The 16,181-nt window shown below is 38.9% G+C and overlaps 1 protein-coding gene and 1 pseudogene across 15 annotated transcripts in view; one reads left to right on the top strand and one right to left on the bottom strand.

The window, feature by feature from the left end:
* The window catches only part of CNOT1 (CCR4-NOT transcription complex subunit 1), a 97,360-nt gene that overhangs the window by 40,371 nt on the left and 40,808 nt on the right, over positions 1 to 16,181 (bottom strand). For all 15 annotated transcript variants that reach the window (XR_010837779.1, XM_059045395.2, XM_067019311.1 and 12 more), the window contains exons 11-16: positions 13,083 to 13,253; positions 12,535 to 12,662; positions 9,699 to 9,939; positions 7,846 to 7,965; positions 6,961 to 7,083; positions 6,641 to 6,792 (exon numbers count right to left, since the gene is read on the bottom strand). Coding sequence is in view for 14 of the 15 variants with exons in the window: in XM_059045395.2 (XP_058901378.1) it covers positions 6,641 to 6,792; positions 6,961 to 7,083; positions 7,846 to 7,965; positions 9,699 to 9,939; positions 12,535 to 12,662; positions 13,083 to 13,253 (935 nt within the window). In the remaining variant the exon portion in view is untranslated. The remainder of the gene's footprint in view (positions 1 to 6,640; positions 6,793 to 6,960; positions 7,084 to 7,845; positions 7,966 to 9,698; positions 9,940 to 12,534; positions 12,663 to 13,082; positions 13,254 to 16,181) is intronic.
* Positions 1,938 to 2,165, top strand: LOC131745155 (cytochrome c oxidase subunit 6C-like; annotated as a pseudogene).

Here is a 16,181-nt window from a genome sequence, read left to right on the forward strand (position 1 = left end):
CTTTTCTCCAATTATGAAAATCAAAAACAATGTCAAATGACTTCAAGGAAGCAAAATTATCCCTGGTTGAGAACCACTGGTTTAGAGATATACATGGGGAAATATTTTTTAAAGCAAGAAAGGGCAAAATAAAATTCAAGCTCTATGTGGGAGAGTTAAGGAAGCATCATTGGAAGACAAGGGTAACTTCAAAAGTACTGGTCATGTTATCATTTAAGTTGCACAAAGAATCACAGGTTTTCATTTTATTATGCTTCAGAACTTACAAAAAAAATACACAGGGGGCTTCCCTGGTGGCGCAGTGGTTGAGAGTCCACCTGCCGATGCAGGGGACACGGGTTCGTGCCCAGGTCCGGGAAGATCCCACATGCCGCGGAGTGGCTGGGCCCGTGAGCCATGGCCGCTGAGCCTGCGCGTCTGGAGCCTGTGCTCCGCAACGGGAGAGGCCACAACAGTGAGAGGCCCATGTACCGCAAAACAAAACAAAACAAACAAAAAAAAAACAACACAGGACAGGACATAAATGAGGATGGTGGAGTAAAAGACCTCCAAATATTCTCTCCTCCATAAAAGCAACTAGCAAAAAAAAAAATTGTAGGAATCAACTTTTTCAGAACTCTAGAAATTAACCAAAAGGCTTTACAACACTCAAGGGAGGGAATTCCCTGGCAGTCCAGTGGTTAGGACTTGCGGCTTTCACTGATGGGGCCCAGGTTCAATCCCTGGTCAGGGAAGTAAGATTCCACAAGTCACATAGACATGGCCAAAAAGAAAACAAACAAAAAAACTAAAAAAGGGAATTTTTACTCCGGAAAGATGATTAGATCTTTGTAACAACAGCAAGCTTTATGGAGTCCAAATTTGCCCTCCTCCTATGCTCCCCTCAGGACTGAAAACACACAATCACAGTGAAAACCAGCAGCCTGACAGCCACCAGATGAGAGGGCTTAGAACTGGGTTGAAACATCTTCAAAGCTTCATTCCCAGAGAAACGTCATTATTTCACCTCTCTGAGGATTCCCTGTGAGACCACAATGGCCAGGTGTCTTTATTGCACCTAAGAATTGACCCAGGGCAAACAGCCCTTTCCCCATGCAGTATTTGCAGAAAACATTTTAAAGGTAATTGTTTTAACTTCCTGGCTGCCTGAGGTAGAAGGTACCAGTTTGAGCAAACAACAGGCTAACCAAAAAGTTTAAAAGGAAAACTGAGGAAATGAGATTCCCATGGATGGAGCTTTGAAAAACTCCCACATTTTCCCAGGAATCAAGAAGGCCTGAGGTATGTGTAGAGCTGTGCTAAAATCTAAAGCTGTGCCATTCCCATGAAAGACCTGAGAAGGTCCAAGTTCTCACCTCAAGCCAACCTTCAGACTCTGCCTAAGAAGCAAGTGAATACTAAAGTGGAGTTGTCAAGAGACTGGCTTAGTGTTAAAGATGTGCCTAAACATGCACACAGAATCACAGGGTAAAGAATAGCTTATTGATTCCAGAGTTTAAGAAAACCTCCAATCTTAGCTGAACACAAGGCTTAGTAACCAGAGATTTCAGTGACCAAAGATGACAAAGAATACAGACATTACTGAATTCGTTCAGAAAAGAGTAATAATACAACAAAAAACGCTTCTGTGGGGGTAAAATCTGATTTCAAGAATTGCCACATTATTTAAACTTTCCAGTTTTCGACCACAAATTATAAGACATGAAACACACGCGCACACACACAAACAAAGAAGGCATGGCCCGTATGTAGGAAAAAAATGCTATCAAGAGAAACTGTCCCTCAGGAAGAACAGATGTTGGACCTAACCAGACAAAGACTTTAAATCAGCTATTTTAACTATGTTCAAAGAAAAAAAAAGTCAAAAGAACTACAGGGTCATTTCTCCACCTGTCTGGAAGGACATTGTTGTTGAGCTGTCAAGGAGAAAAATTACCATGGCTTCCAGTTCTTTGACAAAACCTCAGATGTGTGGCCTTCTGGGCAAGTGTCTGTGAGTTCATATTGTTGGAACATTCATTATCTCCTTGGGAATTGCAGCTTTCTATAAGTTTGCTGTGGCTGAACCAAGAAAGAAGGCCTATGCAGACTTCTACAGAAATTATGATTCCATAAAAGATTTTGAGGAGATGAGGAAGGCTGGTGTCTTTCAGAGTGTGAAGTGATTTTGGAATATAAAGAATTTCTTTGGGTTGAGTTCCATGGAAGTTTGTCACTTACCTGTGTTCCTGAACTATGAAACTATGAACTACTAATATCTGGGCTAAGGAATAGCTTCTCTTGATAAATAAACGATTAATAACAACAACAACAAAAGAACTAAAGGAAGTTTGAAAAAGATGTCTCATAAAATAGAGTGTATCAATACAAATTTTAAAAGAAAAAAGTAAAATAACTGAAATGAGAACTTCACTACAGGTTCCCAACAGCAGATTCAAACAGGTAAAAAGCATCCAAGAACTTGAATCGTCCAATAAAGATTGAAAAACTGAAAGGGAAAAAAATAAACACAGACTGAGGCATGCGCAACACTACCAAAGGTACCAACAAAACATGAGAGGAGATATAAAGGGGTAGAAAGAGTATTGTTGCTAAAATGGCTGAAAACTTTCCAAATTTGATGAAAATTATTAATTTACACATCTAAGAAGCTCAATGAATTCCAAGTAATATAAGCTCAAAGAAATTCATGCCTAGAAACAACATAATCAAGCTGTTGAAAGAAAAAAATCTTAGCAGCAGCAAGAGGGGCAACTTATCATATACAACGGAGCCTTGAAAAAAAAATTAATAGCTATGGAAGCCAGAAAGTAGTGGGATGGCATATTCAAAGTGTTGATGAAAAAGTAATGTCAATCAGAAATCCTTTATTTGACAAAACTATCCTTCAAATATAAAGGAAAAATTAAGATATTCTCAGATAAACAAAAGCTGAGTTAATTCATTGCTAACAGACCTGCCCTAATAGGAAATAATAGAGGGACTTTCCTGGTGGCACAGTGGTTAAGACTCCACTGCGCTACCAACGCAAGGGGCCTGGGTTCGATCCCTGGTCAGGGAACTAGATCCCACATGCATGCCGCAACTAAGAGTTTGCATGCTGCAACTAAGGAGCCCGCGAGCCACAACTAAGACCCAGCACAACCAAATAAATAAATAAATACATACATACATACATATATACTTTTAAAAAAAAGGAAAGAAATAATAGAAACCCTTTGGGCTGAAATGAAGACACTATACAATAACTTGAATCTGTATAAAAAAACAGAGTACCCGTAAAGGGACATAGGTAAATATAAAACACATTATGATTGTATTTTTTGCTTATAATCTTTTTATCTCCTACTTGGCTTAAAGGACAATTATTACATTAAACAGTAACATCAAATCTTTTGATGGGCACACAATGTATAAAGGTATTATTTGACAACAGCAGCACTTTGAAGAAGGAAAGGAACAGAACTGTTTAGAGGAAATTTTTGCATCTTACTGAAATTCAGTTGGTGTTAATTGGAACTATATTGTTTTGAGTTTAAAACGTTCATTTTAATACCCAAAGGAAAAAATAACTCAAAAACATGTCAAAGTTAACAGCAAGGAAATTAAGATGATACACTAGAAAGTATCTATTTAATACTAAAGGAGGGGACTTCCCTGGTGGCCCAGTGGTTAAGAATCCGCCTGCCAATTCAGGGGACATGGGTTCGAGCCCTGGTCCAGGAAGATCCCACATGCTGCAGAGCAACTAAGCCAGTGAGCCACAACCATTGAGCCTGCGCTCTAGAGCCCGCAAGCCACAACTACTGAGCCCGCACGCCACAACTACTGAAGCCCGCGCGCCTAGAGCCCATGCTCCGCAACGAGAAGCCACCACAATGAGAAGCCCGCACACCGCAATGAAGAGTACCCCCTGCTCGCCGCAACTAGAGAAAGCCCGCACGCAGCAAGGAAGATCCAATGCAGCCAAAAATAAATAAATAGATTAATTAATTAAAGACAAAACAAAACAAAAAAACACTAAAGGAGGCAGTAATGGAGGAATGGAGATGCAAAACAGACATACGACATATAGAAAAACTAAGCAAGAGCATGGATAAATCCTACCTTAGCAGTAATTATGTCAAATGTAAATAAATTAAATACTCCAATTGAAAGGCAGAAATGGTCAAAATGGATTTTAAAAAAATAATCCAATTATATGCTGTCTAAAGGAGACACACTTTAGATTTAAAAAAACACATATAACTTGAAAGTAAAAAATGAAAAAAGGTATGCCTTGCAAACCTTAACCAAAAGAGAACTACAATGACTATACTAATTTCAGACAAGATAGCCTTTAAGAAAAAAATTAATAGACAAAGATATTTTATAATAATAAAAAGGCCAATCCAACAGAAAGACCTAACAATTATACACATACAAACACTTAAAAACAGAGTCCCAAAACATGAAAGGAGAATTAAAGGGAGAAATAGATAATTCAAAAATATAGCTGGAGGCTTCTATACCCCACTTTCAGTAATGTTGAGAGTCAACAATACTTTATTATAAACTTCAAAGTTGCTGAGAGCCTAGATCTTAATTGTTCTCACCACAAAACATAAATGATAATTATATAACGTGACAGAGATGTCAGCATAAAAAAACCTAACTTTCCAATTAATAATTTTTTTAAAAGGTCAAACTAAACCCAAAATAAGCAGAAGGAAGGAAATAATTAAGTTTAGAGCTGCAATAAACTAAATGGAAGACGTGAATTACTAAAACCAGAAACTGAAAGAGAGGACATTACTACCAACATTACAGAACCAGGAAAGATTATGGGGTATCGTATAAAATAATCGTATGCTAACAAATTAGATAAGCTAGGTGAAATAGACAAATTCTTAGAAAGACACAAACTACTGAATCTAACTCAAGAAGAAACAGAAAATCTCAACACAGCAATAACAAGTAGAGATACTGAATTAGTAAACAACATCTACCCCCAAGAAAAAGCCCAAGACCAGAGGGATTCGCTGAATTCTATGGAACATTTAAAGAATTAACACCAAACATTCTCACAAAAATTAGAAGACTAGACACTTATCAACTCATTATATGAGGCCAATATTATCCTGATACCAAAACCAAAGACAACACAAGAAAACTACAGAACAATATCCCTTAGGAATACAGACACAAAAATGCTCACTAAATACTAGCAAAGTCAATTCAGCAGCATATAAAAAGGAAGCGTATACAAAGACCAAGTGAGATTTATCCCAGGAAGGCAAGTTTTAACATCCAAAATATCAATTAACATAATATACCACACCAATAGAATAAAAAACAAAAACCACATGATCCTCTCAATAGATGCAGACAAAAACATTTGACAAAATGTTTTAATGAAAAAACACCAAACAGGGACTTCCCTAGCAATCCAGTGGTTAAGACTCTGAACTTCCACTGCAGGGGGCATAGGTTCCATCCCTGGGTCAGGGATCTAGTATCCCCAAACTAACTAGGAAAACCCCCGCAATGTGAATGTGAAATATAACTATAAAAAACCCACAGCTGGGCTTCCCTGGTGGCGCAGTGGTTGAGAATTCGCCTGCCTATGCAGGGGACATGGGTTCATGCCCCGGGACGGGGAGATCCCACATGCCGCAGAGCGGCTTGGCCCGTGAGCCATGGCTGCTGAGCCTGTGCATCCAGAGCCTGTGCTCCGCAACGGGAGATGCCACAACAGTGAGAGGTCCGTGTACCACCAAAAAAAAAAAAAAAAAAAAAAAAAAAAAACCACAGCTAACATCATAGTTAATTCTGAAACACTGGATACTTCCCTCCTAAATCAGGAACAAGATAAGGCTGTCTGCTCTCACCACTTCTATCCAACTTTAGACTGGAGGTTCATGACTTGTACAAAATACCTAACAATAAGCATAACAAAAGAAGTGCAAATATCACTGAAAGAAATTAGAGCCCTAAAGAAAGGGGTAAATATCTCAGATTCATGAATTGGAAGGCTTAATATTGTTAAAATGGCACTATCCCCCCAAATGATCTAAAGATTCTACATAATCCTTATCAAAATCTCACTGGGCTATGTAATTTATTTGCAGAAATTGACAAAATGACCCTAAAATTCTTATGAAAATTCAAGGGATGCAGAATGACCAAAACAATCTTGAAAAAGTAGAGCAAAGTTGGAGAACTCACACTTCCCAATTTTAAAAGTTACTAAAAAGCGACAGTAATCAAGACAGTGTGGTAGTGGCATAACGATAGACAAGATCAATGGAACAGAACTAACAGCCCCAAAATAAACTCATATATTATGTGTAACTGATCTTTTAGAAGACAATTCCACAGGGACAGACCAGTCTCTTCAACAATGGTGTTAGGACAAATGAATATTCACATGCAAAACTATGCATCTGGGACCCTGTCTCACACCACATACAAAAAAATTAACTCAAACAGATCTCATACATATTTTATGTAGTATATATAGTACTTTGGACTTAAAAACCACTGGATTACCTTAGATGATATCACTTTTAATCATTCAACCCCTTTTCCTCAAATCAACAATTATCCATTCAATCCAATTCCAATATTAAACAGTAATTTTCAAGCATGCTCTTCTTACCCTGCACAAGCTTGTAAACAGGCCAACATTGTCGCCAGAGTTTCTGGAGGAAGTTGAGCACTTTTGGGCTGATCTTTCTCTGGTGCAAGTCCACCCAAAATAGAAGGACACCGTCTCTTTAAAAAAGTCATACAAGCCTGGATAAAAGGCTCCTGGAAAAGAGAAAGTCTCTCTGTATTTGAAATTCATCATTAATTGCTTTCGGATAAGACTAAGCACTAGGACTAAAATCCAGAATACAGTAACATCTTCATTGCCACTTTCTTAAGCTATCTTGACCATCAAAAATTAAAAGCAGTAATAAACAGACAAATCCTTACTCCATGCTCTCGAATTTTATCTGTGAGCCACTTGTCAAGTTTGAGGTATTCACGACGTGAAGCAAGTGCAGCAAGGTCAATAACAAAGGCAAATGGAGTACCATTTAGCAGCATTGACAAGGCCTAAAGAAAAAGGATATTAGAAACTACAAGTCAAGCAACTGAGTGACTTTTCTGTCCTATTTTCTGTTTCCAGTTTTTATTTTCACAAACAAGTCTAAATAAAACATACTGCTAATATTTTCTTAGTCATAATTTTTTAAACAGCTTAGCAGAAATCAATGGTAACACTTGTCCCTACTTAAAATAAAATCACATTTCAAAGACAAACACATGACTTTACCTTCAAAATAAACTTTACCCTGTGTTTTTTCAAATAATTTAACCTAAAGCAAAGCAAAACACAAAAGCGTGAAAAATTATCCTTACCCATTTTAAAAAATCTAAACTCAGGCTTACTCTAACCTAAGTACAACTACAACACCATTACCAGGGATCAAAGACATCAAGAATCAGACTATTTGTCAAAAGACCCTGTTAACGCTAATGAAATCTGCCAAAGGGTTGAAAGCCAACCAGTTTCTCCAAAAAATTGTATCTCACAGATTACATCTGAGGTCAATTATCACTTGCTTTAAAACAGCCTTACAAATATCACAGACGACCAAACAAAATTCAGTGAAATGTAAATGAAAACATTTTTACATTTCTAAAACCACTCTTCTTCCAATCTCTTTCTACATACAAGGAAAAATTCTAAATCTCAACCATTCTAGCTAAGAGTTAGTTACATGTGAATTATTCCTAAAGCATCTATGTTACATAAAAATGTTATTTTTTATCATTAATAAATAAAAAAACGTTAATCTGTCCCTCCAAGCTCACCTTCAAGTCCTGGGCCACATCAAGTATTCGAGACAATTTGGCCTGGTCATACTGCTCCCCTCGCATGTACCATTCTGCCATTGCATGCATGATAAGTTGGCGGATTGAGGGAGACTGTCCCTAAGAAAAGAAAAAGGAGGGTTAAATAGCAATACTACTGACCATTTTGACAGGCTGTTGCAAATGCTATTGCAAATGCTGATTTTACTTGTATTTATGTAAAACTGAGGTGTATCAGTGCAGACAACAAAGCTCAAACCTCAAGCATTGATTACAGTGACTTTTTTTTTTTTTGTGGGAAAGCAGTTTTTTCCATATTTCCCAAATGAAGCCTACCCCAAAACCCTGGGGTCATATAGTCACATACAACAAATTTATTTGTCCTATAAAAGTCTGCCTATACATTTTCAAAGCCAAAATATGATGAGAATATGAGGATGCATCAAGTTTATATGATCCCTTAAATTAAATCACAAATCACTGGCCTATAAAAACAAAACAGTTTAAGGTAATCATCTCTCATGCTGCACAGGGTAGTGTTTTATCAGTATTTCTGGAATTATATAGAGTTTGTACATTCTAAATCTAGCTATTTTCACAAATGATCATGCTCATTTTTTGTAATTATTCAATTTCTTTTTTTAGTAGTAAACAGCCTGTCTTTGAAGACTGGTCTAAAGGTGTGCAGTTGAATGGTAATTTAGAAAATGTTTCTCACAGAAGCAACAGCAAGGCAATTACTATCACTGCCTAAATCACTTTCCAGTAACTGTCTTAGACTGACAGAGAGTCCTAGAGAAACAAGTTATCTAACCAGGAGTGGAGATACAAGTCCTTCCACTCTGCCCTTTCCACCTCACAGATGTGGTGAGAAAAGCCTAAGAATGTCTGGGCTACAAACTTTTGGTTAAATGTTTGATAAACATTACTGTCTATCATGTGATTTAAGTCTCTAGAAATGGAGTTGGTCTGACTGAAAGGCATGCAACCAAGGCTAACGTTTTTCATTTATAAAGTCCTACCCGAATTTTTAAAAGCACTTGTTTATAACGAACTATAGCAGGAAGATCTTAAAAGGGGAAGGGGCACTTGATATAAAGGGGAAGATGACTGCGTTTTCTTAAAGCTTCTACATATATCTTTATTTAAAATGTAGGCTATGGAGGGGAGGAATCAATGGACAAAAGAGTATCTGTCGGGCTTCCCTGGTGGCGCAGTGGTTAAGAATCCGCCTGCCAATGCAGGCGACACAGGTTCGTGCCCCGGTCCGGGAGGATCCCACGTGCCGCGGATTGACTTTGCTGCACAGCAGAAAGTAACACAACACTGTAAAGCAACTATACTCCAATAAAAATTAATAAAAAAAGAAATGTTGGGACTTCCCTGGTGGTCCAGTGGTTAGGACTCCATACTCCCAATGCAGGGGGCCTGAGTTTGATCCCTGGTCAGGGAACTAGATCCCCCAAAGCCACAACTAAGACCCTGCATGCCACAACTAAAGATCCCACATGCCGCCAACTTAAACCTGGCACAGCCAAATTAAAAATAAGAAAGAAAGAATGTCCATTATGGGGTGGGGGGAGATAAACTGGAAGACTGGGATTCACATATACACTACTATATATAAAACAGATAACTAATAAGGACCTATTGTATAGCACAGGGAACTCTACTCAGTACTCTGTAATGGCCTATACGGAAAATGAATCTGAAAAGGAGTGGATACATGTATATGTAATAACAGATTCACTCTGCTATACACCTGAAACTAACAGAACATTGTAAATCAACTATATCCCAATTAAAAAAAAAAGAATGTCAGTTATTAAGACAAAGAAATGGTCATATCTTACCTGCCCATGCCATGCATAGTGCAAAATTATAGCTGAGTTAGGGTGGTTTCCAAGGAAAATTGGCATCAGAGTGGAGATGAGTTCATGGCGCAAGGTGTGCCAGGAGGTGTTGATTTGTAGTAAGGCCAATACCAGCATGTCTGGACAGTGTTTGATAGGGAAGCTGAAGAGTTGTTTGACTTGCTCATATTGCCCTACCTCTGCAAGCCTCAGCAGAGATTCGATCAAATCCAAGCTCTTCCTAACAAGAATGGAAGTAAGATACTCTATCAATGAAAATCTAAGTACACAAAATTCATTTTCTAAATAAGTGATACCAGTTATCAAGACAAAACCAAGTTGTTGTCATCTTTTAATATTTGAAAAATATTTAAATTGGTGCTGTTCATCTCAAATATATAATGCTGGTATGCTTTCACTAATTTCAAAGGCAGTCCAAATTAAGAGAATACATGATGAAGGACAGCAGACATAACTGACCGTGTGCATAACCATGGACCGCCTTACCAAAGAGTTACCATCAAAAACTTTTGTGGGGGCTTCCCTGGTGGCGCAGTGGTTGAGAATCTGCCTGCCAATGCAGGGGACACGGGTTCGTGACCCGGTCCGGGAAGATCCCACATGCCGCGGAGCGGCTGGGCCCGTGAGCCATGGCCACTGAGCCTGCGCATCCGGAGCCTGTGCTCTGCAACAGGAGAGGCCACAACAGTGAGAGGCCCGCGTACCGCAAAAAAAAACCCAAAACAAACAAAAAAACAAACAAACAAAAACCCACAACTTTTGTGATTAGAGTGCAAAATAAAAACAAACAGAAGTTTAGAAACAGTCAAAAATCCAACACAAATATAGATATAATTACACACAAGAAAAATTCTACATAAAAATACAGCCTGACATAACACTGTAAATCAACTATACTTCAATTAAAAAAAAAAAAGCCCAAACACTTACTTTGGTAACACCAAGATTTTATACTTAGGTACACAATGCCCCCTATGAATTATTTTTGCCCCAATTTGCTACCCTTAGTCCATGAAAACTATGGGGATAGGGATCAAATTAAAACACCATGAGGAAATAGATACCCCATACCACAGGGTAAACTATAGGATAACTGATCCTACTTCTCCATTAAATCGATGGCCAAGAATTATATTTAAGAAAAAAAAAAAAAAGAGGGATTCACTTTGTTGTAAAGGAGGAAGTAACACACTATTGTAAAACAGTTATACTCAAAGATGTTTAAAAAAAAAAAAGAGGGAGAAGAAAGACTTAACAGCATAAAAGAAACTATGTGGACCTTGTCTGGACTCTCAATCATACAAACTGTTAAAAAGCATTCTTGAGACAATTAGGGAAACCTGAATATATAGCTACATTAAGGAATTATTAAATGTATATGACATTTCAATTTTATAAAATGGAAAGAGGCCTTTATCTATTAAAATAAAATAAAAAGAAGACATACTGCCATACACATTAGACTTAACTGGAGGAAAAAAAACACAACCAATCCTGTACAACCAATGTTGGCTAGCACCTGGGGAAAGGACACACTTCAGAACCAACCACTGTTTCAGTCAATCTTTCGGAACAGGGATCAGCAAACTATATCCACAAGCCAAATCTCACCCACTGCCTATTTCTGTAAATACTGTTTTGTTGGAACAGAGCCACACCCATATTTACACTGTGCTACAATTAGAGTTTAGTAGTTGCTACAGAGACCATCTGGCCTGCAAAGCCCTTTACAGGAAGTTTACCATCCTTTGTTATATAAGATGTGTCCCAGTGGAGTATGGTTGGAAAAAATGGAAGAAACATTATAAAGTAGATGTCTTTGGGGACCAATCCAGTCCGTGACCCCTCTGCATAGCTGTGGGTGTATTGTAACAGTGATGGAAGTACTTTTACCATCCTTATCTCACATCCCAGGGAGGAGTTAGTTCCAGAAGAAACCAACTGAGCCAGTCAGATTCTCCAGCAGAAATTTTGAGTTGAAACTCAGAGAAAATAGATAATTCAGCTTAACGTTTTAGATTTCACGCGTTGGGGCTTCCCTGGTGGCACAGTGGTTGAGGGTCCGCCTGCCGATGCAGGAGACACGGGTTCGTGCCCTGGTCCGGGAAGATCCCACATGCCGCGGAGCGGCTGGGCCGGTGAGCCATGGCCACCGAGCCTGTGCTCCACAACGGGAGAGGCCACTGCAGTGAGAGGCCCGCATACCACAAAAAATAAATAAATAAATAAATAAATAGATTTCATGAGTTGGCCATTTTGAACCACTTAAAAAAGGAAGCAAGCAAGCAAATCTACAGAGAGAAGAAAGGGATTTAACATTAAGGGAGAAGTAAAAACCTCCTTCTAACGTTTGATTGTTACAGAAAATATACAATGGCAGACATTACAAGAGGAAAGATGTATGTAATGATAAGGAGACTAAATATAGATTTTCATCCACCAACATCCTACTATATAAAAATTCAGGGTAAGTAGGCTTACTAAAAATAGTGTTTCGGGCTTCCTTGGTGGCGCAGTGGTTGAGAGTCCGCCTGCCAATGCAGGGGACACAGGTTCGTGCCCCGGTCCGGGAAGATCCCACGTGCCGCGGAGCGGCTGGGCCCGTGAGCCATGGCCGCTGGGCCTGCGCGTCCGGAGCCTGTGCTCCGCAACGGGAGAGGCCACAACAGTGAGAGGCCCGCGTACCGCAAAAAAAAAAAAAAAAAAATAGTGTTTTGTTTAAACCTTTTAACTATGTAGTTGGCTCACTATTAATCTTATAATTCAAAATAGTATAAGTGACCCTTTCAAGAAAAGCTAGATGAAGAGTGTTTACCATGTGGCAATTTCTCGATTGTCATCCTCTGGTGGTGCTTTCAGAATATCAGTGGCAACAGTATGACATGGGTAGTCGGCAAAACAGAAGATCTCTGGATTTATAAGGGAATGCTGAATGAAGGAGAGCTGGAACAAGAGAAAAAAGTCCTTACGATCATAAATGACTGTGAATGTTATAAAAATGTGAAACATTTTCACTAGGCTAATCTCAATTTTAATTCTCATTCATCAGAATGAAATTTCCCTTTAAAATCTTATTTGATCTTTCAAAACCACAGACAAGTCAGACAAATGAAAGGTGCATGGTGAGGTGACCTTGGAGATAAACATCATTAAACCACTGGGAAAACAGTTTGATTGCTACACTTCAGCTGAGTCTGACTGGTACTAAACTATAATAATGTTCCTTCAAAATTTATCAGTCTCTGCTTTTCTGAGGAATGCAAAACAAATTCTACATTAAAAGAATATTTTAATCAACGGATAGATGGCACTATCTAAGCCATGATTCTTTGTCTCTTCTATAGCTAAACATCATTCACTTACCTGACCTTCTGCATGTTTCCAAGGTCTGTATATGAGGTCTACAGGGAACACTTCCATACCCAGACCCCTCTGAATGCCATACACTACATTATGAAGTCCTTTACTGTCACGAATTTGAAATCCAGGATGGTCCAGTTCGTAAGTTACTTCCTTGAAATTCAAACTTGGGTTCTAAAAAAGAAAAGCATTTCAGAGTTTAATGAAAAGGGACTTCCTTGGTGGTGCAGTGGTTAAGAACCCGCCTGCCAATGCAGGTGACACAGGTTCGATCTCTGGTCCAGGAAGATCCCACATGCTGTGGAGCAACTAAGCCCATACACCACAATTACTGAGCCCACGAGCCACAACTACTGAAGCCTGCGCACCGCAACTACTGAGCCCACATGCAGCAACTACTGAAGCCTGCGCACTCTAGGACCCTCGTGCCACAACTACTGAAGCCCACGCGGCTAGAGCCTGTGTTCCGTAACAAGAGAAACCCGCGCACCGCAACAAAGTGTAGCCCCCGCTCTCTGAAACCAGAGAAAGCCCACGCACAGCAACGAAGAACCAACGCAGCCAAAAAAAAGTTTAATGAACAGAAATGGACATATTTTGATTGCTTTACCCAAAGAGTCATATTAAATCTGAAGTTCAATCAAGATGGTCTAATTATAGACTCAAAATCATCTAAATCTTTCTGGCATTTCCAAAGAGACTTGGAAAGGTAAATTATTAATATTCAAAATAAACTGGCTCTACTAGCAAGCTACTCAAAGTTACCTTTCTGTTCACAACATACTTGTAAATACGTGAGTATGTAAAGGGGAATTCTCTTCCCCTACTTTAGTCCAACTAACACTCCCATCCCAATATGGCAAATAGATAATGCTTCACTCAGTGCCTCGTCTTTACAGTAAGATTCCACTACCTTGGAACAAAGTTGCAAAGATAAATCAATTATCCCAAATATCAATCGTAATTAACAAGGACTTCCCGGGTGGTGCAGTGGTTAAGAATCCTCCGGCCAATGCAGGGGACATGGGGGTTTGATCCCTGGTCCGGGAGGATCCCACATGCCGCGGAGCAACTAAGCCCGTGCGCCGCAACTATTGAGACTGTGCTCTAGAGCCCACGAGCCACAAGTACTGAAGCCCGCGCACCTAGAGCCTGTGCTCCACAACAAGAGAAGACATCGCAATGAGAAGCCCGTGCACTGCAATGAAGAGTAGCCCCCACTCGCCGCAACTAGAGAAAGCCCGTGCGCAGTAATGAAGACCCAATGCAGCCAAAAATAAATATATTTATTTTTTAAAAAAATCTTAATTAACTAAAGATCTCCCCTAAAAGCATCCCAATGTATGCATCAGGAAAAGTGGTCTAGATTCTTTATGTCAAAATGACTAAAAATTTCATTCAAAAATGTTTTATGAAAAGGTATTCATAAAGCAGCATGAGATTCCTTAAAGAAACACAAAGCAAAGGAAACTTTAGAGAAGATAATTTACCAAACACTTTGCACCAAGCATTAAGAATATTTTGCGCTTGGGACTTCCTGGGCGGTCCAGTGGTTAAGACCCTGAGCTCCCGATGCCGGGGGCACAAGTTCGATCCCTGGTCGGGGAACTAAAACCCCGCATGCTGCACAGCGCGGCGAAAAAGAAAAGGGGGGAAGAAAAGAAAGAATATTTTGTGCTTGAAAGAAAAAAAGGCTGTGCACACTTCATAATTAAATCTCCAACCAAAGCGTTATGTCCAGTTTAGTTTTGCTATAAGGTGACACCTTTCAATCCATGAAGACTTTAATTCTTGCTTTGTATACGGTACAAAGAATAAACGTCAGTTGCAGTATTTACTCTAAGACAACAATGGCATTCATAGGTAACATTGTTTTCTTTCTAAAATTTGTTTCAAGGACTGACTGTGACAGAATAAAACCATAAATATACTATTAAACAGCATTATCCTAGAGAGAGTTAAGTTTGGTAAATCCACAGGCATGCCCCTATGGTTTCCTCCTCCCATCCTTGGAAGTAAATCAGAAAAATTATTAACCCAAAGTGTATATGAAATTGTCCTCTGTTCCCTTTCTACAAAAAACTGTACAGAAACTCAAACATACGAGAAAAAGGAAGAAGAAAGAAAAGAGATTACTAATTCAACTATTCAAATCTACAGTGAAGGTGTTCAATTTATAGCCTTCATACTCTCTGAAATCAAAACATAGGTTCAGATAACATGGAAAACTGTCCTTGTCTGCAATTTTTTTTAAAAAAGTTTTTCAATAGTGCAATAAAGTACAAAGATAAAACTGAGGGAAAAGCATGTTTTCATATTTGCAAGACAACCACAGGTTAAAAACAAATTAGTAGGGACTTCCATGGTGGTACAGTGGTTAAGAGTCTGCCTGCCAATGCAGGGGACACGGGTTTGAGCCCTGGTCCGGGAAGATCCCACATGCCACAGAGCAACTAAGCCCGTGCGCCACAGCTACTGAAGCCCGCACACCTAGAGCCCATGCTCCACAACAAGAGAAGCCACCACAATGAAGCCTGTGCACCGCAACGAAGAGTAAGCCGTCTGCCGCAACTAGAGAAAGCCCGTGCGAAGCAAAGACAAAAATAAATTACTTTTTTAAAAATTAAAAAAGCAAAAAACCAAACCAATTAGTAACTGGTTATCCTTAAGTGCTAAAACTGTGGTTTTATTTTGCTTTTCTTTCTTCCTTTTCACTTTCTAAGTTTTCTGCCATGATCACGTGTTATTTTTTTCCCTTCTCTATAACTAAAGAGTAGGTCTGAACATCATAAACCCATCTACTATTAAAAAAAATAAAAAGAAAACCCACTGATGCTGTTAGTAGTAAGGTCACACAGAGAACAGTATGATTCCCTGTTACTCAATTTTACTTATAAGTTACAAATGTAGAAAACTAAAAATGAGAAATAGGATAGACAAATGACCTGACACTTTATCAAGAATGTTATGGAAGTATGTATTTGTAGTCTTTAGTGTGACATTTTGTTCCTTGACATTTTATGAACAAGACTGAAAACATTCTATCTTGATCTTGACTCCACTGTACTTTCACTGACTAAATTTCATCACTCCCTTTTAATA

Source organism: Kogia breviceps, chromosome 18, assembly GCF_026419965.1.
Source record: "Kogia breviceps isolate mKogBre1 chromosome 18, mKogBre1 haplotype 1, whole genome shotgun sequence".
Classification (NCBI taxonomy): domain Eukaryota; kingdom Metazoa; phylum Chordata; class Mammalia; order Artiodactyla; family Physeteridae; genus Kogia; species Kogia breviceps.